At 37.3% G+C, this 26,216-nt stretch overlaps 1 protein-coding gene across 9 annotated transcripts in view; it reads left to right on the top strand.

Annotated features, from left to right (window-relative positions):
* TENM3 (teneurin transmembrane protein 3) overlaps positions 1–26,216 on the top strand; it is a 1,064,917-nt gene that overhangs the window by 922,538 nt on the left and 116,163 nt on the right. For 8 of the 9 annotated variants that reach the window (XM_044938509.2, XM_044938511.2, XM_044938515.2 and 5 more), the window contains 6 exons: positions 2,998–3,120; positions 14,374–14,588; positions 19,477–19,687; positions 20,735–20,836; positions 21,044–21,238; positions 22,303–22,503. In XM_044938509.2, coding sequence (XP_044794444.1) covers positions 2,998–3,120; positions 14,374–14,588; positions 19,477–19,687; positions 20,735–20,836; positions 21,044–21,238; positions 22,303–22,503 — 1,047 coding nt within the window. The remainder of the gene's footprint in view (positions 1–2,997; positions 3,121–14,373; positions 14,589–19,476; positions 19,688–20,734; positions 20,837–21,043; positions 21,239–22,302; positions 22,504–26,216) is intronic. The other variant, XM_044938517.2, reaches the window with a different exon arrangement.

Here is a 26,216-nt window from a genome sequence, read left to right as displayed (position 1 = left end):
ACTGTACTCAGAACTACAGCATTTTATTCACACATTGTGGAACTATCTGAAACCTTGAAAAATGTATGAAGTGATAAATGTTGAGAAAGCTTCTGATATTTTGCCACAAAAACTACATACTTTAATGCAAAATGATATGAAATTATGCTTCTTTATGAGTTGACAGTTTATATATTGGAGAATTGTAAACCTGTATCTTAATCCTTGAAAAAATTAGTCTTTAAAGGAAATTGCTGAAAAACTATCATTTAAACAGGGAGTATGAGCCTATATGTTTGTTACAAATTGTCCAGGGTGGATGCGGCTATGTTCCTGTCTATGTTTGGTGTTTTTCTTTACTAAAGGATGATTTTTATATAAGAAATTGTTAACAGAACAATGCGAGACTGGTAATAGAATGTCCCCAAACTGTTGGATCTTTTTTAAAAAATTGATCAATTATATACAGTGCTAATGGACTTTCATTCAGCTATTATAGTTTTCCTATAGCATTATGCTAAGACCAATCATTAATTCATCATTAATAATGTAACACTCCATTCTTAGCCATTTATATTTTTATTTGGTATTTATTAATTTTGCATTAAATTGCTATACTTGTGTCCACAAAAGTGTTGTCTGAGATTTTAAAACTTCAGAAAATAGAGTTTATTTCTTTGACAGATGCTTACTGTGATGTGGTCAGTAGCAGACAGTGTATGAGGCAAGTGAGATACGTGAATGATCTAAGACAATCTTGGGAGATACTTCCATCAGTCAGGGAGGTCTCCCCAAGAAGCTGACACCAACCATCGGAGGGAAGAATAGGTATTTTGCAGTGGGTAGAGAGCACTGCAGATGTGGGGGCTGAGGGGGATGTTTATTGAGACTCTATGGTCTGGTCAGGTGACTACAAATGGTTCAATATCCTGGAGTACAGAATAAGTAAATGAAAGAGCTACATACTATGGGCTGTCCCAGTAGGTGCCAGCTATCCTTCATATATATGGTCTAGAAAATTCCTGGAGAAGGGCATGGCAACCCACTCCAGTATTCTTACCTGGAGAATCCCATGGACAGAGGAGCCTGGAGGGCTACAGTCCATGGGGCCACAAGAGTTGGACACGACTGAGTGACTAACACACACTCATTATTCATATACATGGTCTAGAAAATTCACATCATTTAAGGTTGGTTTAACCAGCCTCATTTGTAAGTAAACCTAGTGTTTAATATTACATCATTTGTCCAAACTTAAATTCTAGATTGGGCTTCCCTGGTGCTAAAAAGTCTGCCTGCCAATACAGGAGACACAAGAGACACAGGTTGGATCCCTGGGTCAGAAAGATCCCTTGGAGAAGGAAATGGCAACCCACTCCAGTATTCTTGCTGGGAAACCCCATGGACAGAGGCACCTGATGGGCTACAGCCCATGGGGTCGCAAAAGAGTCAGACACAACTTAGTGACTAAACAACAACAACAAAGTCTAGACTGAAATTGAACCCACGTCTAACTAATTGCTCTTTGCACTGTAACAGCGTAGTTTTGTTCATATATATTCGATATTTAATAAGGGCTTTTTAACAGTAGTCATTATCACACTGTCTCTAACAGTACTTTCTACATCTCTCTTTGGTAAATTCCAATATGTATAATGAATATATACTGTCAAATAATGTTGAAAAATTCTCCTTCATGACATAGTAATATGACAGTCACCAGATTTCCCCATGGATATTTAGCCTTCAGGATTAATTCCTAAACTCTATTTTATGGAGCACAAATGAACATTCATTGTTAATGGTTAATGTGACAGTGAGTATTATTCTAAATATTTTTAAAGAATAAAATAAAAATATGTAAAATAATAAATTATATTACCTTTCTCTTTCTAATTACTTGGTCTTCTAGTTAGCTATTTGCTAAGATTTTTACATAAAGAAAATTAGTAAACATATAAAATTTATGTATGAATTTATACATAAATTTATAAGATTATCAATCCTACATCAAAAACTTTATGTGAAGTTACCTAACACTTTGGAAAAGACCCTGATGCTGGGAAAGATTGGAGGCAGGAGGAGAAGGGGACAACAGAGGATGAGATGGTTGGATGGCATCACCGACTCGATGGACATGAGTTTGAGTAAACTCTGAGAGTTGGTGATGGACAGGGAGGCCTGGCGTGCTGCAGTCCATGGGATTGCAAAGAGTCAGACAAGATTGAGTGACTGAACTGAATTGAACTGAATCTGACATATATGCATGTTGCTTGATCTGTGCTAGTGCTGAATTGTAAGTCAAAGATTTGAAGATTATTCATCTTAAATTAAGAATATTCAAATATTACTGTTATGTTATACATCTGAATCCATGTTGACCATTTCATGTACCATATTGATCTGTGAGACCACTTGTTAACCTTAGTCCAAGTGAAGAGCGCCGTGTCTCTTCAATTCAGTTCAGTTCATTCGCTCAGTCATGTCCAACTCTTTGCCACCCCGTGGACTGCAGCGCACCAGGCCTCCCCGTCCATCGCCAACTCTTAAGAACCTATAAACGTTACAACCAAGTATTGCACGTGTGCAAGGGGGCTGTGGTCCTGTCCTGCCACTCACTCAGATGATGGTGAGTGGTAGAATTGGAACAAAGCAGAGCGAGCACACAGTGGTTCATTCTAAGAGTTTCCCAGTGCTCATTAGCTGAGTAATATCAAATCTTTATTAAACTGCTGCCGTGTTGCCTAGCACTGCTGCCTGAATTGCCTTTGTGTGAGGAACTGTTTTCTTATTTTTATTAGGCGATTAATCCTTGGCATTTCAGAACATGGAAATTTTCACTTTACATGTGACTCTTGTTACTCAGAGTATGGACAGTCTAACTTTACATGTGACTCTTGCTATTCAGAACGTGGTAATTCTAACTTTACATGTGACTCTTGTTATGAACAGATGTACCATTTGCTGTTGTAGCTGGAAGCAGCAGACCTTTAAACACCGTGTGTTTTTTACCCCCAGCAATGCATCTCTTTGGCCTCAATTGGCAGTTACAGCAGACCGAAAATGACACATTTGAGAATGGAAAAGTGAATTCTGATACCATGCCAACACACACTGTATCGTTACCTTCTGGCGACAATGGTAAGAGAGAGTCACGTGTCCTGTGTTTTTCTTTTAACTTTTCTTTTCCATAAATTTATTTTTACCCATGTTAGAGCCAGTTGTATATGGGAGAAGGAGGAGGTTCTAGAATTACAAATATTTGAATGAGTGGCTTTCATTCAGTTACTTGAAGCATTGAACATTCACATTTTTATTATAGGAATAATACCGTGTTCTGCCTTCTCAGTCAATGGCTAGGGTTTTCTGCCTTTCCTTCAAAAGTGTGCATTTTGTTTTATTTTTAGTCTGTAAATAGCTTCTAATTCAGTGTATCATCTCTTATATCACCTTGGGTTTATTGAGCTTTCTTCATTCAGCTAGTATGGGAAGTTGGAATACTATCTTCATTTTGTTTTAGAAGCTTTTACATACAAAACACATTAAAGGATTATCGTTTATTGGCCTTTCCTCAGCTTGCCCTTTCTCTAAACTTTCAAAAGTTTACACTTTAAGCTAACAGGCTTTCAAATCAATTGGTTCCGAGTTTTAAAATGGATATTTAAGAGGTTAGAGAATGCTGTATTTCATTTTTTTCAATATAAACACCCAGAAAAATATGTACACATGTAAGTATATGTATATGATGCACCTATTTTTATTATGTGTGTGTACATGCTTGTATTTATGTTTGGCATTTGGCATTCTCTGACTTTTTGCAAAATGTCATAGTACTTTATATCTCAAAGCAACTGGATAAAGACACCTTTTTCCATCACAAGACAAACAGGCTCTTTGCCTTTCAGCATTTCCCTGGCTCTCCTTCCTCTTTGTTTCTAATCTAGAATATTTTTCTTCTGCTTTGGCATCAGTTATTTTCATCCTCCTGTGGCTGATTTCTTTGCAAAACTGAAAAGAAGCTATTATATATCTATATAGTATATTTATTTGTATTTTATATATGCTGCTACTTTACATGTACCCACTGGCTGTGACTAGTGCTTTTACCATATTTTTTTGTTCTTTGCTTTTCCATCTTCTGTTTTAATAATGATACTTCATGACACCCCTCTTCTTTCTTAGGAAGGCTGATGGATTTTAGAAGATGTTAGATTTTCACAGTAATAATAAATACCACCACTCCTGCCCCTGTATAGAGTGTTTAATACCAAGTGCTGTATATTCACCCCGCTTCTTTCTTAGGGAGGCTGAGGGATTTTAGAAAACGTTTCTAAATGTTCGATTTTCACAGTAATAATAATACCACCACCGCTGCCCCTGGGCAGAGCGTTTGATACCAAGAGCTATATGTTTCAAATAAACTATAATCTAGTGGTTGATGACAGTGAGAGTGGAAATTAGCACACAGTGGATTAAAGAGGAGTGAAGAAAAGCTGGCCTAATTAAAACTGTTGGTGGGAAGTTTCAATTAAGTGAAATATAATTACTTTAAACAACTGTTTAATCTTTAATGCACTGATAACACACACATGAACAGATCCAGTAACTATACAGAAATTAAAAGTATTTATTTTGGGTTTATATAGATTGAAATTTAGACTGTCTCTTAAAGTGGATGGTTCCTGTGAATGATCAAATAGCACTTGTTAACCACACATGTAGGGTACTTTTTACAGACCCTACATAAGAAATGTAAGAATAAGAAAAATGCTTATTGTATACATTTTGTTTATTTGTTTATACATCCTAACGTTTTATTGGGCTTCCCCCAATGGCTTGGCAGTAAAGAATCTGCCTGCCAAAGCAGGAGATGCAAATTTGATCCTTGGATCAGGAAGATCCCCTGGAGAAGGAAATGGCAACCCACTCCAGTATTCTTGCCTGGAGAATCCCATGGACAGAGGAGCCTGGCGGGCTACAGTCCATGGGGTCACACAGAGTCGGACATGACCGAGTGTCTGAGCACAGCACATTAATATAAGACAAAATGAAGGCCATCAGTTTTGGTTAGTGTAACTCTGGCAAATGACTTCTCCAAGTAAAAGAAACTCTTTTATAGAAACTTCCAGTTTTAAAATAAATAAGTCATGGGATATATATACAACATGGTGACTTTAGTTAGTCACCATGAGGATGAGGTGGGGGGCCCCCACTCTTTCCTTCCTGCAGTCCCATAGCTGGGGCTTCCTTCTCAGGGTCTCCTTAGCCCAGCCCTCCTGCCCCATCCCGCACGGTGCTGTTGAGTAGGGGCCCTGCCAGGAACTGACCGACTCAGCGATGGAGGCATAGTGTGTATATTCACACAAGCAGGCACAGAGGGGCACATGGGAGGCTGTGCCCAGGCATTACCCCCTAACCTCTGGGGGAAGTGAGACTCTGGGGTCAATCCCCAGATGGGTGGCTACCTTCCCTTCCTCCACTTGTCTCATATATTTGAAAGTTGTGAAAAAGTAGATCTTAAATACAGAAAAAATTGTGACTATCTATGTTAGACATATTGTGGCAATTGTTTTACAATATATATAGTTATCAAGTCGTTATACATCAGAAACTAATATAATGTTGCATGTCAATTATATGTCAGCAAATAATTAAAAACCCCTTTTGTATGAGGACAAATCGAAAAACTATGTGATTCATCCTCTTTAAACAAAAAAAGGTTCAGGTTGCTTTCAAATTTTACATTATTGTTCGTCATGTATGAATTTTCTCAAATACAAGCCAATTTCAGAGAATTAGATTTTAGAGCAAGTTAAAAATTGCCTATGAATTGAAGAAATGGGGCTAACAGTGCTTCAAGAGTATTGAGTTTTATTCAATATTGCATATAGTATTTATGTTGTTGCATTGTGTAATAGCTCCTTAATTAGATGCTACATTGATTTTGTCCATTAAACTACATTTGCAAGGTAAAGTTTTAATTCACTTAGCTTGTGATGTAACACTCTGTATACATAATGTTAAGTTATGGCATGTGGTTGTTTATAAAAAGATATTTTCTCTCAGAGATCTCAAAGTCAGAGTATAAATCCAAGGTTAGGTCATAGAATTGGAGGGTGGGCTATTGATTGTCTATAAATGCCCAACCTTGCTTCCTGATGCCTTAATTATTAGTGCCTCTGTGGGACCTAAGATGATATTTATTATCATTTACCTTCCTTGACAATTGTTAGACCTTCAGAGTTGGATGTATTTTCTGCTTTTCATTTTAATCAGTATAGGCCAGTTCACTCACATGATGTGCAGGCAGCAAGCTCATGATATCTATGACCCCAAAGAGTAGTATTTTTTAACTCTGAGTGGTTTTCTGATGTCATAGAGTAAATTCTCAAACAGATACCAAACCCCCTAAATTACCGATAGGATTTTTAAGTACTACTCTGTTTTGTCCTTATGATATCTGGGGGATATAAGCTATTATTCATAAAATATCTCAGAGTACAAAGTCCTTTATTTAATGGAGTTATCTGAGAAATGCCACTTTACTGATGTGTTTCTATGTAAACTGGGAATCACATAAGAAGGAGAGGAATAACAATAGCTATGTGCACTCAGCCTCTTTATGTTTTCACACTCTGACAACCGTATTTTAAGACATTAAAACTGTTGGGACACACACTTTCTGATGAAAGGAAAAATCGCAGTTAGCAGGTGAAAAGACAGCTAGTGGCTCCCACATTGAGGCACAACAGGACAGGATGGGGGGGAAAACCTTCAAGATGATACTTTATTGTGTTTGAAGATGTGGTACATCTCACTCTAACTGTGAAGGCTTTAATTGGTTTGATTCCTAACCCACACGCTTTGAGTTTAGAAGAACTACAGGGCAGTCTGTTGCCCTGTCTGTTTTTTTTCCTCCATCTTTCCTCCTTTTTCTCTTGGTAAAACCTACAGACCGCCTTAGTATTTCCTGTGATCGTTCCCAGGTTCAGACTCTGGGGGCTTAAGGATGGAGTGATCTCAGTAAGGGAGGATGGTGAGCACTAAAACCAGCCCTCCTTTCATTTCCTCTGAAGCCAAAGTTTTCTGGAATTCAGGACATGATGAAAGACATCTGTTTCCAGGCTTTTATCTGGGAGGACTGACGAGCTTCAGAGGAAAAGGTTGTCCAAGTATTTACCAGTTTATCAAACGGTGTCAATGGCACGCTGACTTCCAGGTGTGTTTACAATCAATAAAGAGCATTTGAAAATGTTAGCAGCAATGACCATGCTTGACCTGGCCGAATGAGAGGAGGGCCATGACTTGAAAAGCAACAGTGCAGAATTTAAAAAGACAAAGCACCTTCACAAAACTCTAGTCTCCTGATATTCAGATAGAGGCTTTTTAGCAGGAATGTTGTACTAATATTAGCGGCCAGTTCCATGGATTTAAGCAGAGAGAAATCTGTGATGTCCTTTTCTCTGTGCATCACTGATTATAGTGAGAGGGTCAGGTCGTCATCTACCTTTTAGGAAAGAGACATTTTGAGATCTCAATTCAAAATAAATCCTAGATTCTAAATAGTGTAATAATTTAAAGCAGATAGACATGGATAGGCACTTAAAAATGAACACATTTCATAGGATAAGCTAGATCAGTGATCTTAAAACTATTTTGTTCTATACGTCTAAAATATGTACACTAATTTGAGTTGTATTTCCTGCAACTATAGTACTCTTGAGTGTTTTTTTAAAAATCTGTTCATTCTATACTGAATTTTGTTTCCATTTATCCATTGTACACATTTGGCTGAAATTAACCTAATTATTATATACATAATGTTAAGCATTTTGATAATTATTAAATATAAAAAGTGAAAATGTATTAGAAAATACCTCTCTGAATGAGATGGAAACTTTTCAGACAGTTTATGTATTCACTGATGAATATTACTTATTACAAGAGCAAAGCAAGTTTCAATATCAATTCTATTCCTGTTTTTCCTTTTTTATAAGTATAAACATAAGAACTCTCCCTACAAAATAAGCAGATGGAAATGGAAGAATAGTTTTAGGAAGATGTCTCATTCAATTATTCAAAGCCCTTGTTAGTCCTTTGTTAAAAATCACATAGTGATCTATTTCCAAAAAGTATATTTAGTGGTCTGCTGCTAAGCTGCCAAGTCACTTCAGTCATGTCCGACTCTGTACGACCCCATAGACAGCAGCCCACCAGGCTCCCCCGTCCCTGGGATTCTCCAGGCAAGAACACAGGAGTGGGTTGCCATTTCCTTCTCCAATGCATGAAAGTGAAAAGTGAAAGGGAAGTCACTCAGTCATGTCCGACCCTTAGCGACCCCATGGCCTGCAGCCTACCAGGCTCCTCCATCCATGGGATTTCCCAGGCAAGAGTACTGGAGTGGGGTGCCATCGCCTTCTCAGATTTAGTGGTCTACAAGTGTCAATTCCACCGCATTTCTTCTTCGGTTTTATTGAAAGCAAAGAATTGGCAGCTACCTAATTTCAAAAAGATTCTTTATGCAGTTTTCCAAATCAATCCAGTTTCTCAATTTTCTTGGAGTACACCAGAGAAGGCTTCACCAAGGCTTACCACTAATTATATCTCTTATTCTTTTACTTAGTGGCACTTTATTTTATCTGATATATACAGAATGGAGTGGAAAATGGAACCATTGTTCATTTCCATTTACCTTTGTTATAATTTCTTTTGAATGCTTTTATCATATACTATCAGTATCTCTAATTAGCTCATCAAATATGAGCTAATCAAATATATGGAAAATACTCACTATTTAATTTACTGGTAGAGCTAGTTTTCAATAAAATCAAACTTAACTTTCTTCCATAAAAAGTCTGGCTTGTTTTTTTCAGTTCAAATAAATTAATATAAATTTTGTCACAACCATCTCAGCTCAGAATTCCTATGCTAGTCAGGCAGTAGAGAGATGGATAAAACCCAGAGCCTTGCCAGGAGTTTGACAATTGGATTAAATAAGGCATCATTGCCTTGAATACTTCTTACTTTATTGAAGTTCTCTTTGCAATCATGAAACTCTTCTGCAGATGAAAAGCATTCATAGACAGTGGGTGAGTGGGTGACAGGGGCGCAAAACGAAGATTTCTCTCTCCCTCTTGATGCATCAGATTTTAAAACTTGCCAGCAGTCTTAAATAGTCCATTTCTTAACTTCATTGCATTTTGCCTTTGCTAGAAATATATGTATGGCAGGAAAAACAAAAGAGCCCTTCCTTGGGTTTATGCTGTCTTGGTTAAAGAATGTTTATCAACAAAAATACTTTCTATTTTGTCTGTTTGACACACTGGAAACTTTATGTTCTAAGAGAGTGTATCAAAGAAAGATTCTGGATATGTGAGAAGTATGCCTGTCTGTTGTAATGGCAGTCTAAATATGGGAATTGTTAAGGTTTTAGAAATTAATTACCACAAAATAATGTACCCCTTTTTCCTACATTGAAAACTCCTCGTGTTCCATAGGGGTATGAACTACTCTTGTTTGAAGAATCCTGGACCAAATAACCTCCAAGGGCACTGAAACTCTGAGATTCTAGGAAGATTTTCCATTACAGGTAGACAAAAAAGAAACAGTGATCAGAGCTACTGTTGCCCCCATTCAAGCACATCCACTCAACCTTGGTTCTTTTGTATTACAATTAAAAATAACCTTCGTTCTGAAAAAGAGCCACCTGTTAAATTAACTATGGGGCTAACTGTATAAGTAGATACACTTCTCGACCCAGAAGTGGGTACACATATCATTGCAGTGAGAAAGATTTTAACTCCTCAAAATCAGGATATAGAGAAAGCAATAAAGCAAAACCTGAAACCCTAGAAATCAAAACTTGGTTACTGTTTCCAAAGCTAATGCCCTTGGGCAAAGATGATGTTTTGGAAAACAGTTCTGGGATTAGCACCAGCTAATGCTGACCAACTCTCAAAGCATGGGTACACTGTTAAAACATCTACAAGCCATTTCTAGCAGCAGTAGATAGGATCGAGACCAGAGAACAGATTAAATCACATAAGCTTCAGATAGTAACAATAGAACTTGTTAATGGCAATAATGTATAATAATAGAGTTAGAAATCTATGAACATAATGAATGAGTCTAAATATGAATGATCTCATGTATAAATATGTGTACTAACAGATCTTAGTGGGATAAAGGACTACTACTCTACTCAATATTTTAAAAAATAGTATATGTAGAAATCAACCAAAACTTATTAGCAATTTATAATAAATTATAATACAAAGAATTTTCCCTGGTGGTTCAGGCGGTAAAGAATATGCCTCCTCCAATGCAGGAGACCCAGGTTCAATCCCTAGGTCTGGAAGATTCCCCGGAGAAGGGAGTGGCAACCCACTCCAGTATTCCTGCCTGGAAAATCCCATGGACAGAGGAGCCTGGTGGGCTACAGTCCACGGGGTCATAAAGAGTCGGACACGACTGAGCGACTTCACTTTCACTTTATCAACAGTGAATAAAAGAGTAGATGTCAAAAACTTAGAACAGTGTCTGGCATGTAATAAGTATACAATAAGTTGTATTTAACATGTTAGAAGTGAAGAAAAGTTGACTAAATTAAAAGTGAATATGTGTGTGCAGGTTGATAAAAAGTCATAAATTTTTATTCTCTGTGTGTGGGTGTATGTGATGTTTCCCTTTAAGGACTTAATAGATTGTAGTATTATCATTAATACTAGATATTCAAAAGGATTACTGTCTTAATTTTTGGAAAACTTACAGAGGACAGAGGAGCCTGGCAGGCTACAGTCCATAGGGTCGCAAAGAGTTAGACATGACTGAGCAACTAACACATATTATATGAAGAATATTAGGTCATAGTAACCATGGCACACAAAGCCTATCATTCCCTCCCAATAAAAATAAGTACAATTTTATGTCCTAAAACTGAAAGCTAAGCAGTTTCTCTGGTGTCTTTTAGTGGGCTAACATACCTGATTTTATATGGAATAGACAGATAAATTTAAAACCTAATAACTTGAAATAAGTATTTGTTTTTAATAAAAAGCATGGGTTATATAGGTGATTCTATAAGACACATAGTTTAGGAATTATGCAGACTTCTATTTGAAACTTGACTCAACCCTCCCTTTGGGTTATAATTTACTTCTCTGAGCCTTAAATTCCTCATCTCAAAATAGTATCAATCTCACAGAGTTGTTTTGAAATTTAAAACACATAATATAGATGAAACCACCTAGCATGTTGTAGATTCTCACTAAAGGTTAATTCCCTCTTCCCCCCTCCTTAATCTTTTCAGTAAAAACTACTTTATGACAAAGGTAGATTCTTGTGCAAAAGCTTCCAAAATGAAAAGCAGACATTGATCTCAGGTATTTAAAAATTTCTATAAATAAGGATGTTTGGTTTGCTAGCAAGCAAAAATAATCACTGGGTGTAGGGCTATATTTTTTATCCTTTTATCTATATATTCTAGTTTTGCTAAAATGAATATTAATAGCATAAGATAAATATTTTAAAATTCAGTAAGTGATGCACAGTTGATAGTCTGTGAGTTGATACATGAAAAATTACAGTGATTACTGTAACCCAATTTTGAACTTTTATTTTCAAGAGCATTTTATATTGGTAAATTAGTTCAACAAAAATAGACCTGGCAGGTGAAGGACTGTTAATTGCCATGAATATGGACATCAGGGAAAAAAAAGAGAGGAAGTGAGACTGTTAATAATGACTTTTTGTAAAGCTTTCTTGTACAGCCCCCTCCTGCAACCTACCTGGGTTATTACAACTGTATTCTCATCATTTCTCCACTTCTAGGCTTCCCACACGACTGCGCTTTAATGCCTTGAGATAATGACTTCGTGTCACCTTTCACCTTTTCAGAACCTCCCATGGATCTCTGTTTAGCTGTAGCTGTCCTTTGACCTGACGGTCATGTGTCATTGTAGGATGCAGTAGTCTAGGTAGAAAAGAATCCCAGCACTTACTAGTAACACACTTTCCCTCAGACTTCATGCTCGTCCATAAGTGTAATTTGTTGTTACTCTAGACCCTAATGGCCATGATCTAGATATCTACCTAAAACTTTTGTGGTAGAAAGGTGCCTTCATGACTAATCTTGAATTCAGTTTCTCCTGGTCTCATACGCGCACACGCACACACACACACACATACACAAGACATAGGAACAAAAATCTGCCTTTGTGTCATGGAAGTGTAATTTACCCATATTAAATCTATTTCAAGTACATGCTGCTGCTGCTGCTAAGTCACTTCAGTCCTGTCCGACTCTGTGTGACCCCATAGATGGCAGCCCACCAGGCTCCCCCACCCCTGGGATTCTCCAGGCAAGAACACTGGAGTGGATTGCCATTTCCTTCTCCAAGTTGCTCAGTCGTGTCTGACTCTTAGTGACCCCATGGACTGCAGCCTACCAGGCTCCCCCGTCCATGGGATTCTTCAGGCAAGAGTACTGGAGTGGGGTGACATTGCCTTCTCTGATTTCAAGTATCTGGGTTTTTTTGAAATTTTTTGACATGAAAATACTGACTTTTTTTTATATGTATACTTTTTTTTTTTGGATATGTATATATCCATTCTCCCCCAAACTCCCCTTCATCCAGGCTGCTACATAACATTGAGCAGAGTTCCCTGTGCTCTACCAGTGTCTATTTTTAAAATGTACCATGAATTATGCTTTATATATATATACACACACACACATTGTTGTTGTTCAGTCGCTCCCTCATGTCTGACTCTTTGCAACCACATGGACTGCAGCACACCAGGCTTCCCTGTTCCTCACCATCTCCCAGAGCTTGCTCAAACTCATGTCCATTGAGTCAGTGATGCCATCCAACCATCTCGCCCTCTGTCCCCTCCTCCTTCTGCCTTCAGATCTTTCCCAGAATCAGAGCCTTCTCTAATGAGTCAGCTCTTCGCATCATGTGGCCAAAGTATTGGAGCTTCATTTTCAGCACCAGTCCTTCCAATGAATATTCAGGATTGACTGATTTGATCTCCTTGCACACACACACACACACACACAACACATATATATCTACTTCTGAAAAAGGGATATAATAATGCCATTTGATAGAACTGAAAATAAAAAATCCATGAATATGAGAAGACCAAATTCTTTAACCTGGCATTCAGGGGCCTCCACCATCTGATACCATTTTTGCTTTTCCAGTTTTATTTTCTATTTCTCCCATGACAAATCCATTGATGTCTTCCATTCATTTGATATCTTCTGAGAGCCAAGTGCTTTATATAGAATACCTCATGTACAGCTTAGAGGAGTCCTGTGATTGCATGGTTACTTTTACAGATGAGATTTAGTATCAGAAGCTTAGTATACACCTTCAGGTCACACAGCTAGTTAGCCAGTAGAGTCAGGGTTCAGACTCCAGTTTGTCTGACTCCAGGACCAGTTTTCTAGGCTTCTTTTCTAGCCAAATGGATCGCTCTGCTTACCATTGTCCTAACACATGTTCAGTTCCATTGCATGTTTTTAATTACAAAGTTTACCTCTACTCAGAAACCTTATCCTACTTGTCCTACGAAGTCGAGCTCAGTGCCCGCCCCTCTGTGGCATCTTTCCAGCTCCAGCCTTCCGTGATATCACTTTGCTCTGACCCTTAACCATGCGTTGCTTAAGATAGTCATGCATTAGTTTGTAGGTGTCGTCTTTCCAACCAGGTAATTACTTGCTTGATGACAGAAGCCATCAAAGCCAAAGTCCATAATCTCTAAGAATCTGTTTTCTAGTTTATGTTTTTTCTTAATACCTGCAATTCTGTGTCCCTAGTAAATGCTCCAAAATGAACTCAATGTTAAATTAAGAGTTCTTTGTAGATAGAAGACTCTCTTCTGTCATTAAAATAATTTACGACTACTTGCAGTTATCTGAATTTTGAATTTGATTGATTTGGAAATCTTCATAATCCATTCTGCCTTAATTTACACTTTGCAGGGTTATGGTATGTTTAGAATGACTGATAAGTACCAGACTTAATCTCTCCCAAGAAACAACACCACATATAATTTGTAAGATAATTACGTTTCAAATGATCAAAAAAGACTGTAAGTGTGAAAACAGTTGCAGTAATAGGTGTACCTTGGGGGAAAGTAAAAGGATTTTGACTTAAATATCTTAAAGAACATGCTAAATCAGGATTACTTGAAGAATATCTTAACAGAGAAAAACCTTTTCAAGGGAAAATTAGAAATAAAGAAGAGCATTTCATTTATCAGAAGGAAATGAAATTTCTGAGCATTTCAGTGAAAAAAATTTTTGGAAAGTCAGAAGGCTGTTTTAGTTTTGGTTCTGTTTCTTTTTAATTTTCCCTTCTTTTTCAATGAATCTCTTACATTCAGGAAAATTAGGTGGATTTACACAGGAAAATAATACCATAGATTCTGGAGAACTTGATATTGGCCGAAGAGCAATTCAAGAGGTTCCTCCTGGTATCTTCTGGAGATCACAACTCTTTATAGATCAGCCACAGTTTCTTAAATTCAACATCTCTCTTCAGAAAGATGCCTTGATTGGAGTATATGGCCGAAAAGGCTTACCACCCTCCCACACTCAGGTAGGTTCTATTACCAATAAATTGAAAACCGCTAGTTTGCATTTTTAAAGCCATTCCATTTCTTAAGGGCACCTGTTTAACTCTTTGACCACTTTTGTATTGATGTGTTACAGCAAAGAGTTTTGACTGTAGGTGACACTTACCTTGAGACTTTTGAATTAGTATGAAGAACAGCTCTTTCTTTCTGATTCGCTTTAATCACTATTGATTGATTAAAATGTACAGAATTTGTGAGTAACCTGATGAATATTGAACATCATCTAGGTAGTAAAACATCATGGATTTTCCAAGTGTTTTAGAACAATTCTGTGATCATTTCCAAAGATCACACAACTTTCATGTAATAAATACATGACATTTTCATCCCAAACATGTGTTCATTCTGTTGAAAATACATAGTTTTTACTTTGTCAGATTTACTCTTTGTAAAGAAATTATGGGACCATAAACAGTTATATGATATGAACTTTTATCAACTAAGCCACAATTCCTCATCTATATATGATAAACACTAAAATACAGAGGCAAAAGGGCTTTCATAGATCATCAAGGATGATCACATTACTTAAAACAACTCAAATACTCCTATATTATAGGTGCAAAGAACTTTAAAGTCAGTTTGCTTTCATGAAAATCATTTCACAACTGTCACAGATTAATAATCCTGTAGACCTTTTCATGATCCAGTACTGACTCATGGAATGTAAATTGGAAATTGTGGTTTAAAGATATTCCATTACATCTCAGAAATTATGTAAATTACCTACCACAAAACTGGAGCCTAGACTTTTTCCAAAAACAGGAATTCCAAAAATGTGATAGATAGTTAATTAAAATGGGTAATTAGATGAACTTAAAGCTATGCCTGAAAATCAGTTATTTGCCCATGGAATTTCATGCTGACTAATTTGATGTATTAAATGAAGACCAGATGCTTTATATTATGTAAATTTGTGAGAAATGCTTTTTCTATAATCTCAGAATATAAACTATAAGAAAAATTGATCCATATACTAATAAAAACAGTTTTTAAAAAAAGATGAGTAAGAAAAATTTGAACATGCTTTCTCTAATGTCCTGGATTAAAAAAGTTTCATATACATATATAATTCATACAACTGAATTTTTTGAATGCCATACTTTGGTGTATTCATTTTTCTGAGTTAACATTTTTCATATCTACATTGTTAAACTAATGCCTTTAATGCTCTCATATCGAAATACCTCTTATTATGTTCTAGGTAGGGTCCAATTATAAATTTTAGATTATAGTTACATCTGACTATAGTTCATGTTACAGGTGATACTAACTAGGATGTAATGACAACCTTTTCTTAAGTAGAAGTGGCTCTCCATGACTTCAGTTATAGCAGATAGATTACATTTAGTAAACAATATTCCAGTGAAATAGAAAAAAAAAAAAAAAACTTTTTTCCATTGGAATCACGTGTGATTAAATTATTTTTATAACTCAAGAAACATACCTCTAAGTACAATAGCAAGCTTGTAACCTGTAAATTCCAAAGATTAATTTCAAGGAAAAAATTAATGCATTGAGCACTTTAAAGGCTTATTTAAAGATTTAGAATTGACTTTTTGCAAGTTATATATACCATAAAAGACTAGGGAATAAAAGGTGTAGTTCAGGTTTTCTCATAATTCTTCTGGTATTTAAACACAAGATACGTGATATTCACTTTTCTTTTCTACCACAATGTATGTGTTTAAGTAGGTTATGCATTTTCTTAAGCTCCACAGTTATTAGAGTTCCTTCCTCCGGTTTATTCAGGATCAGCAGAGCAAACAGCTGTTTCCGAGTTCAGTGTTTAAACATGAAATATGCTATAAAGCAGCCCAAATTGAACATTTCTCTGTTTCTGGGGAACGTTAAATAAATCAGCCCGAAATAATTAAAATTGGCCAACCATTCAGAATAATCACTTGAGTTTTGAAAGTCTTTGTGACCCGTTATAAAACTGTCCGTGTGACTGTTGCCAAGGAATCAATTGACTTTCTTCCCCCTGATGCCCGATTCATTCTCCTGGACAGTTAGAAGCCTAAGGAAGCAATTTAACGCTTTATACAGTTAATAGCATACTGTATCCTTTGAGTGCATTTGCATGAAGCTGTTTTAGAATGGGAGTCAGAAACCTGGGTCGCCACTTTTTGACCTTGTGACCTTGAACAGATCTAACTTCCTGGTGACTCACTGTCTGTCTGTAAAATGAATGAGTTGAATCAGGTGATCTCTAAAATCGCTTCCTCCTCTGTGTTTACAGTGAGACTAAATCACCATCAAAAAGTTGAGAGCACAGTTAGGTATTCATAGATTCTGAGTTCTCATGATTTTAGTAGCTGAACTGTGTTAAGAATAAGGATAATCTGTTCAGAAACGAACCATCAAAATACCTTCAGTATAAGCTTTGTCTCATGATCGCTCCCCCAATGTGTGAGACTGAATTTTGTCCTAAAAATAACAGGATTCTAAGACTTGCTGCACAAAAAATCCGTAAGAATCTTATGAATAGGTATTACAGAACAAAACTCAGGTTTGCCCTTAAGTCATTACAGTACACCCAAAGAACAAAGGTTACTAAATTTCTATTCCATATAACTTGCTTCTTTTTTGTAGCAATGACTGTAGTATTAAATAGGGAACCTATCTTTAGGTATTTGAATATCCTCCTGAAGTTGTGTGTGAAACGTCCCCAGGAAAGAGCCTAGAGCTGGGTAGATACTTACTCCACAATCAGCTACTCCTCAGCACAAGCATCATGCTTACCACTCCAGCCTTAGTTTACTGTTCAAAGTGTGATGCAAAATGATTTCTGTGATGAAAGGTGACACTTCACAGGGCTTGAAAGACCTACTAAAATTCAAAATTTCCTCCTTTTCACTTTTTCAGGGACTGTGTTTATGCTAGGGGAGAAAAATGTTTATATGCAGTAGGACCATCAAAAGAAACTTTTTCTGGCCTTTTTGCCATGCTCATGCAACTATTTAAAACTGATAAGAAAATGAATGGTTTATTTGAGACAGAGGCACCATTCAGAACTGCTGAGTTAATTTCCTCTGATAATTTTGGAATATAATTCCAGTGAAATTTTTGTAGTTCAAGTGTCCACACCAGTCATTATCTTCATTCTTGTAAGATAAAAAAAAAAAAAGTTTGAATGCTAATCACATTATTGCTTTTTCTACATTCCTCACAGCTGAATGATGTTATAGTATAGTTCGACTGCACAAAAAAATAACAAAAAAATGCTTTTATACTTAAATTTAATATTTAGTATGTTGGAAGCTGAATTAGATATTCTAAATTCTGTCCAGTAGTAACAGGAAAAGGTCGACGTACAGTGGCAACACATTAAACTGTGATTCTCTGAATCCCAACAACTGATTTTTTTTTCCAATTTGATTGTATTAAGGGATTCATTATAAATAAGTTTTCCTTAAATAGACCTCTGATGAAATTCCATTTAAGAAATCTATCAGAAAGTAGAATATTAATGCTTCACACGTGCAGTGCCCTGACATTAATGATTAAAGATAGTGCTGCAGTGTGCTTTTCACCATCAATACATACCTCAGGAATAAAGTGAAACTGGGTAAAAGTCTATAGACACTGAATAATTACTTTTAAGAAACTATTGTTGAACAAGTTTATTAAAACTGTGTTGGAAAAGTCTTTGCAGTGTCTTCCAAATTCGCTGAATTATCTCTGACTACAAAATATTATCCCACTATTACCAGCCACATCACATTTTTTAAAAATTACCTTTGAATTCTCTGGTTAAATTCTTCCAGCTGCCCAGTGTTCATGATTAATCTTACTAGAATAAATATTGTTTAATGGTGATTGACTTCATGATAATAATTGGCTCATCCTTTCAGAACCCCTCTGGAAAAGGAAGTGGCAACCCACTCCAGTATTCTTGCCAGGAAAATTCCATGGACAGAAGAGCCCATCAAAGATGTAAAGGCATCTTATTATATGTTTTTAATCTAACTGCAACTAAGTAAAACTCCACGCTGGCTTTGTCCATGGTGCTTGCAGTGGTCATATCAGAGTCACAGAGAGGTGTGGAGTCAGGTAGTAGAAACAGCCCAAGCTTTGGAGCAAAGCTCATTGCAGTTCACAAACCACCTGGACCACGGACCAGCTATCTGACCCTGCTCAGGCTTCTCGGGTTTCAGTTTCCCTCATCTTTAAAGTGTAAACAATAACGTCTTCCTAGAAATGTTGTTAATGATGATCAAAAATAATCCTGGCACAGAATAAGTATTCAGTAGCAGTGGTTACTACTTAAGTATTAATAAGGAGAAAACCTTAAGAGATCATCTTATGTCCAAGTAAAAATGATGGAGGTTTATGGTTGTAGCCCCAAATTGCCTAGACTCACAAATTTTGTAAAAAAAAAAAAAAAATTTATAGTTTATTGAAGTATAGTTGATTAAACAACACTGTATTAATTTCTGCTGTACAGCAAAAGGATTCAGTTATACATACATTCTTTTCCATGTTATTGTGGGATGGTGAGTATTATTTCCCTGTGCTATACAGTAAAACCTTATTTATCCATCCTACATACAATGGTTTGCACCCGGCAGTCCCAAACGCCCACTCCATCCCTCCCCTACCCTGCCCCTTGGCAAACCCCAGGTCTGTTCTCTATAGCTTACACTCACAAACTTTTCAGCAGTCGGAAGAATTAAATAGAATTAAGGGAAGAAATGGTCCGTGATGTTAAATAGAACAACCGTATGCAGGCGGTAATCTCCATCACCCCTGTAAATACGATACCTATAAGACCTGTCCATCAGGAATGTTTTCCTGCCATTGCAGTATTTCCAACTGCTAAACAGTCTTCCTTGTCCTCGTCCTCAGTATGACTTTGTGGAGCTCCTAGATGGCAGCAGGTTGATCGCAAGAGAGCAGCGGAACCTGCTGGAGTCCGAAAGAGCTGGGCGGCAGGCAAGGTCCGTCAGTCTCCACGAGGCCGGCTTTATCCAGTACTTGGATTCCGGAATCTGGCATCTGGCTTTTTATAATGATGGGAAGAATGCAGAGCAGGTGTCCTTCAACACCATAGTGATAGGTAAGGACCATCTTCCAGGTATCACTTCCAGGCGTCCGGCCTCAACGCTGTGTTAAATAGAAACTAAATTACCTTCACCAGTCCTGAGTGAGTCCTGGGATGTTAGAGCCTGAAGTAATTATGAGAAGTTATTTTTTAAATTGTTTGTTTATGAATATATGACAAACCATGAAGCACTGAAAGAGTGTTATTCGAAAGTAGCTTGGAGGAGGAGAGTGTATCACAAAAACAGTTAAAAACACCTGTGTTTGAAATTAGCAGTGTTTTGCTTTACTGTTCGAATAATCTGGTATTAGGGGCTTCCCACGTGGCGCTGGTGATAACTTGCCTGCCACTGAAGGAGACATCAGAGAGGCAGGTGGCTTAGTTGTCAAGAATGTGCCTACCAGTGGAGGAGACACAGGTTCAGTCCCTGGGTCAGGAAGATCCCCTGGAGTAGGAAATGGCAACTGTCTCACTTCCCACACTGTTCGCTGAACCCAGGGTAGGTAAGGCACAAAGCAGAGAAGCTGGAAGAAAACTCCAGGAGCTGTAGGAACTGCAGACATGTTTATTCTCTCCAGACTGATGCAGCAGCAAAAGGGGTTTCTCAGGTGGGGCTTGTATACATTTATAGAACCAAAGTGGCCCATGGCCAAGCAGGTGCAATGTGATATGCATGCTCAGTGCTATAAGTGATCTCAGCTATTACATAACCATACAAAGTCATTCTTTACAGGATGCGGGGCGAGAGGGCCTGAGAGCTCGACTTTCGCCATCTTGGCTACGTGCTCTTTCCCCACAGCAACCCACTCCAGTCCTCTTGCCTAGAGAATCCCATGGACAGAGGAGCCTGGCAGGCTACAGTCCATGGGGTCACAAAGAGTCAGACACGACTGAAGCGACCTAGCACATACACAGTCTGGTATAAATGAATCCTTTCTGGGGTTATGGAGCCAGCCATCCATACTTCCTTCAAGATGTAGCTAAAATGATCAAAGTGACACCGTTTGCCTTGCACAGGAGGCAGGGTGCACAGCAAGGATCACTTCTATTTCTTTTCTTCAGAGTCTGTGGTGGAATGTCCCAGAAATTGCCATGGAAATGGAGAGTGCGTTTCTGGAACCTGCCATTGTTTTCCAGGATTTCTGGGTCCGGATTGTTCAAGAGGTATGCGACATAGATTCTTTTCTTAAGCCAAGATAAATAAGCTGTAGAAACACGAGTCATTCAGGAAACTCCCAAGACAGGAAAGAAGGTGGGGGGTGGAGGGGTGGAGAAATGGCATACTGCTTGTTCTAACGACATGCTGCTGCTTTGAGCGAATCTCGATGGGAAACGCGGCTGATGATTCCCCTGCCGTGTTTTATTTCGCAGCAGCCTGTCCGGTGCTGTGTAGCGGCAACGGCCAGTACTCCAAGGGCCGTTGCCTGTGTTTCAGCGGCTGGAAGGGCACAGAATGCGATGTGCCCACGACGCAATGCATCGACCCGCAGTGCGGGGGCCGTGGGATTTGCATCATGGGCTCTTGTGCTTGCAACTCCGGATACAAAGGAGAAAATTGCGAAGAAGGTAAACATGTCAATATTTGCCGAAGTCTGTTCTTAGCTATTCATAAAGAAAAAACAGGTGATATGTGTAACCTTTAGTTTAGCAATGAATCTTTTTATATGCCTCCTTCTGAAGGTAATTTTGATTTCCATATTCATGGAGGCGTTGCTTCATGAACATTTTACCTAATAAAAAGAAAAAATACCAAGGAGTCCCTTTGCTCTTTCTCAATTGTTGTGAATAATTTTTTTTTTTCACTCTGAGAAAATAAGAGAAAACTTGTGTCTTGGAACCAACAGTAGACTGTTTATTTATTTTTTGACATTTTTCACCTTGATGCCAGCCCCTAAATTTGTTAGCATTTGGTATCTCTAGAAAGATGAATATTGAATATAATAGACTGATGGGAAAAGATACATCATGGGTTTGCTCCATAACTGTATATAATGATGATAGTTAAGATACTATACTATAAAGTGCATTTGAGCTAGTTTTTTCAAAAAGCAGAAAAGCACCATTTCCGTTCTTCAATCAAATTGATTTTATTGATCTGCACACACAAAGTAATGCAATTAAATCTCTGAAATTAAATTTTCAGGCCATTGACCCTACAAGTGTAAAGTTTTATTGAGTCAAATTGCTAAATTAAATCTCGTCATCTAAAGCACATTAAAGTGAATTAAGAAGGATAGAGGGTATGCAACTCATTTATTTCTCAAACATGTGAGGGTCCCACACAGCTGTCCGTATTCAGTGGTTATGGATTAGGCCAGCTGATTCAGATTTTGTTATAGTGAAGCCAATACTTATTACTTTCTGATTGGGCAGAATGGAAAGCAGTCGTCTCAAAAGCAGAAGTGAGAATTACAAATCTTTGTGAGAGTCTCCATTACCTAAATGGCATGTCTCTTAAGGCTTTATTGCATAAATTCTCTGCATTTTCAGAAACAAGTTCTTACAAATGGTAGGTAAATATCTGAGTAGCCAAAATGTTCAGGTAAATTGGGATTTAATTCTTTGTTCTGTATGTACTGGGTATATGTTCTAGATTTAATGGTAAATTGGTTCTCTTTTCTTTCCACTAGCTGACTGTCTAGACCCTGGATGTTCTAATCACGGTGTGTGTATCCATGGGGAATGTCACTGCAATCCTGGATGGGGTGGTAACAACTGTGAAATTCTCAAGAGCATGTGTCCAGACCAGTGCTCTGGCCATGGAACGTATCTTCAAGAAAGTGGCTCCTGTACTTGTGACCGTAATTGGACTGGCCCAGACTGCTCCAACGGTGAGGCTCATGCATTTGAGCGCTTAGTATTGTTTAGCTAACGTTTACCATGGCTTCCCAGGTGATGCAGTGTTAGAGAATCCGCCTGCCGATGCAGGGGACCCAAGAGACAAGAGTTCGATCCCTTAGTTGGGAAGATCCCCTGGAGGAGGAAATGGCAACCCACTCCACTTGCTTGCCTGAAAAATCCCAGGAACAGAGGAGCCTGGTCCATGGAGTTGCAAAGAGTCAGACATGACTGAGCACACACACGCAAAGGTTACCATATTTTATTAGGTTGGCCGAAAAGTACATTGGGATTTTTCCATAGTGTCTTACAGAAAAACCCAAAGTAACTTTTTGACCAGCCCAATAATTTTTAAAACACTCTTATTACTCTTAATATAGATTTTATTAAAGTGACCATTTATAGAAAGAAATGTTAAAAGTAATGAGATTTGTTCTCTTTTAATATGGAAAAAAAGAGGCTTCATCATTTGTCATTAAAATTTCTCCTTTAGTATTAAAAAAAGTTCTCCTTTAGTATTATTGTAAAGAAGAAATATTTCAGTTCAATAAAGCCCTCTTTCTTCTCAACTCTGAAGGCCTATGTACAACTTGGAGATTAATGTACATTATCTCATAAACAGAGAAACCTCAATTAAAAAATTATGTGACAACAGAAGACTTTTAATATGATCACAATAAAGAGTATACACATATAGATATTATGGTGTACATAATAGTTCAACACTGAGTTTTTAATTGCCACTGTATGATTATAATAGAAATGGCAAGTAGTAATTTTATTCAGTCAGTCATGTTTTTATGCACCAACTCTGTGCATGGCTTTGAGACAGGCCTCAAAGGGATTAAAGAATAATCAATCATTCCTGCCCTCTAGAATAGTGGCTTTCAAGGTTTTGACCATGACCTAAATGACCTGTGGTCTTAAATGTATTTTTACATTGTGAGCTCATATACCTTTGTGTGCATTTACTCACATCACTGAAATGAGAGCTTTACAAAGTGATGTATAGTGATACTTTCTCTCAAGTCTGTTCTTTTTTATTGCCGTTTGCAACCCATGAATTAATTCTGTGACCATTCGCTAGTCACACAGTATGGATAGAAGCTATTCTAATCTGTGTGCTCAGTCCCTCAGTAGTGTCTGACTCTCTGCAATCCCATGGACCGTAGCCCACCCAGCTTCTCCGTCCAGGGAATTTTCCAGGCAAGAATACTGGAATGAAGATTATAGTTTCATTGGGGAGATAAGATAAACACACATGAAATACTTAGAAACCAATACGCTCCAGTTTAATATTCTATTGAGTGTTACATGGACTAATGCACTAAATTCAGTCAATATTTAGATCCTGCCTTGATGCATATTAGGAGGGCCCTGGTGGGCTGCAGTCCATGGGGTCGCGAAGAGTCAGACACAACTGAGTGACTTCACTTTCACTTTTGATGCATATTGAAAGTTTACAAGATTTTTAATATTTCTTTCCTTATTTTCAAGATTGCAGTTAGTGTGGAGGTTGAGGGAATATTTTTTGACTAGGGGAACAGTAGTAGAAAGTACTTAAGAGCATGAGCTCTGAACTCTCTCTTTCCTGGCATTTTTGAGGAACTTGGGTAACGTGTCTGCTGCCCTAGGAGTCAATATTGGCATGAAAGATTCACCGACCACTCTTCACCTGTTACAAATTGACTATCAGAAGCCCAAACTAGAGAAAGTCTTATATAGGTTAATTTGTGGTATTGATGGAAAACTTCTGTTGAACTCATAAGTAGATATCCTAGTTAAAGGAGCAACTTAGGAATTTTCTTTCTTGCTCTCTCTTTCTTTTTCCTTCTTTCTTTTCTTCCCCTTTCCCTTCCCCTCTCCTTTCCTTCCTTCAGTCTTCCTTCCCTCCTTGTCCTCTGCTTCCCTAGTCTTGTGAAGACAGACAGTGTCTATAATATGCCCGTCACTGCCTCATAGACACGCGAGTTGATTCAGAGAGCTTGGTGAGCCGAAGAATTTGGTTAGAAGATTCATGACTGTCAGAGCGGGCAAGGTGTATAGGATAAATAAGAGTGAAAAAACCTAAATTGGGGGCTGACTTGCAGAGGACCTTGAATGTCTCAGTAATGAGTTTTAAAAAATCATCACCAACCAAGGTTTATCAAAGCATGGATGCATGGCATTATTTTCAAAAACATGTTAGCTCATTTTGTCCTCCACTTTAAAAAAATATAATTACAAGAGCAATATAGGCATTTAGCTCTTTCTTTAGGGTTTTTATTTACATTTTCAGCTTCTATACTAAAAAATGTAAAAATCCAATTAAAGTTTATAGATAAAATTACTTGTATAAAGCTACTTGATTCAGGCCTCTCTGCCTCCATTGGTGAAATAGGCATAATAATACTAGTTATAAAATAATATTTATTTGAAATATTGTCATTCTAATTTGTTTCCCACAGTTTTCCAAGTTGGAAAAGAACAAAACAATGGCTCCATTTTTGTTTCATGTAAACTTATTTAATACATTACCAGGATTATTTTATAAAGGATGGTTTGTAATTGATATTAAATAGCTCAAAAAGTAATTTGATCTTCTTCATAAAATGGTAAAAATGGTATTGTTATGAATAGCCAAAAAGATATCAGTGTTAGTTAAAAAATTAAACTGACTGCCAAAATTACGTATCATTATTTTACATATTTAGACTGATTTTTTTCATACTGCTGTTACTATTTTGCTAGCTTAAAATCTAATTTTACTTGTATATCTGACTGTTTAGACATAATGAGTGAAGGTCTTCATCCTGTTCATCTTTAAATCCTCAATGCAAAATGCACACTTATTAAATTCTCAATATAGAGAGTTGACTAATAAACACAATATACTTCTTTGGGAAAAAGTAGTTAAGCACAGAACAAAACTTTATTAAACTTTACTATTAGCTGCCGAAAGACAGAAAACTTACTTAGAATTGTTAGTAAAGATCTCAAACACACATAGGGCTATCCTGTGAAAACATCTGGATTCATGTGCCTCCAATTAGTCTGCATATCGCACAGTTCTCATTGAAAGTTTAGGAAAACATCTTTGTTAATCTACATTCGTGATTTAAAAGCAGTAGCATTTTGCATTTCTAACCTATTGAATTCTAAAGCAGAACACTACCAGCTGCCTCTATTGTTGTTGTGGAAATGACCTTCAGAGATCTAAATTCAATATGAGAGTAGGTTTTACACCTGAAGAAACATTTGGTTAAGCTGCTAAAAGAGAAGAAATGAATTATTTCCATCAGAAAGTTTATAGGTTTGAAAGCAACAGAGCTCTCCTCTCTCTCCAGCAGCAGTTTGTCCATTAATTAGCCCTTCAATTCCACTTCAATTAAATTAACTCTAATTAATAAGTTCATTACAAAGATTGACGCACCTTGCTCAAAGCAAGTGTGCTGAACGCTGATAAACACCTTCACCCTAATGAAAAATTGATTAGATTGAATAAAAAAGGGAACCTCAGAAAGAAACCTCGCTCTTCTGAAGCTCAGGTGGCATTCTGTTCCTCTGAAGTTAATCAAAACATCTTGGATCCTTTAATCAAAAATTTAATTCAAAGGAGTTAGAAAATGTGGCGTGAAAAACCACATGCCACTCTCCTCCAGCTCATATCCCTGACTGTTGTTTATAAGGAATGTTCACCACGGTCACAGAGTCTGGATCAAGTTTT

The sequence above is a fragment of the Bubalus bubalis genome, chromosome 1 (genome assembly GCF_019923935.1).
Source record: "Bubalus bubalis isolate 160015118507 breed Murrah chromosome 1, NDDB_SH_1, whole genome shotgun sequence".
NCBI lineage: Eukaryota > Metazoa > Chordata > Mammalia > Artiodactyla > Bovidae > Bubalus > Bubalus bubalis.
This window is presented reverse-complemented; position numbering and strand designations above follow the sequence as displayed.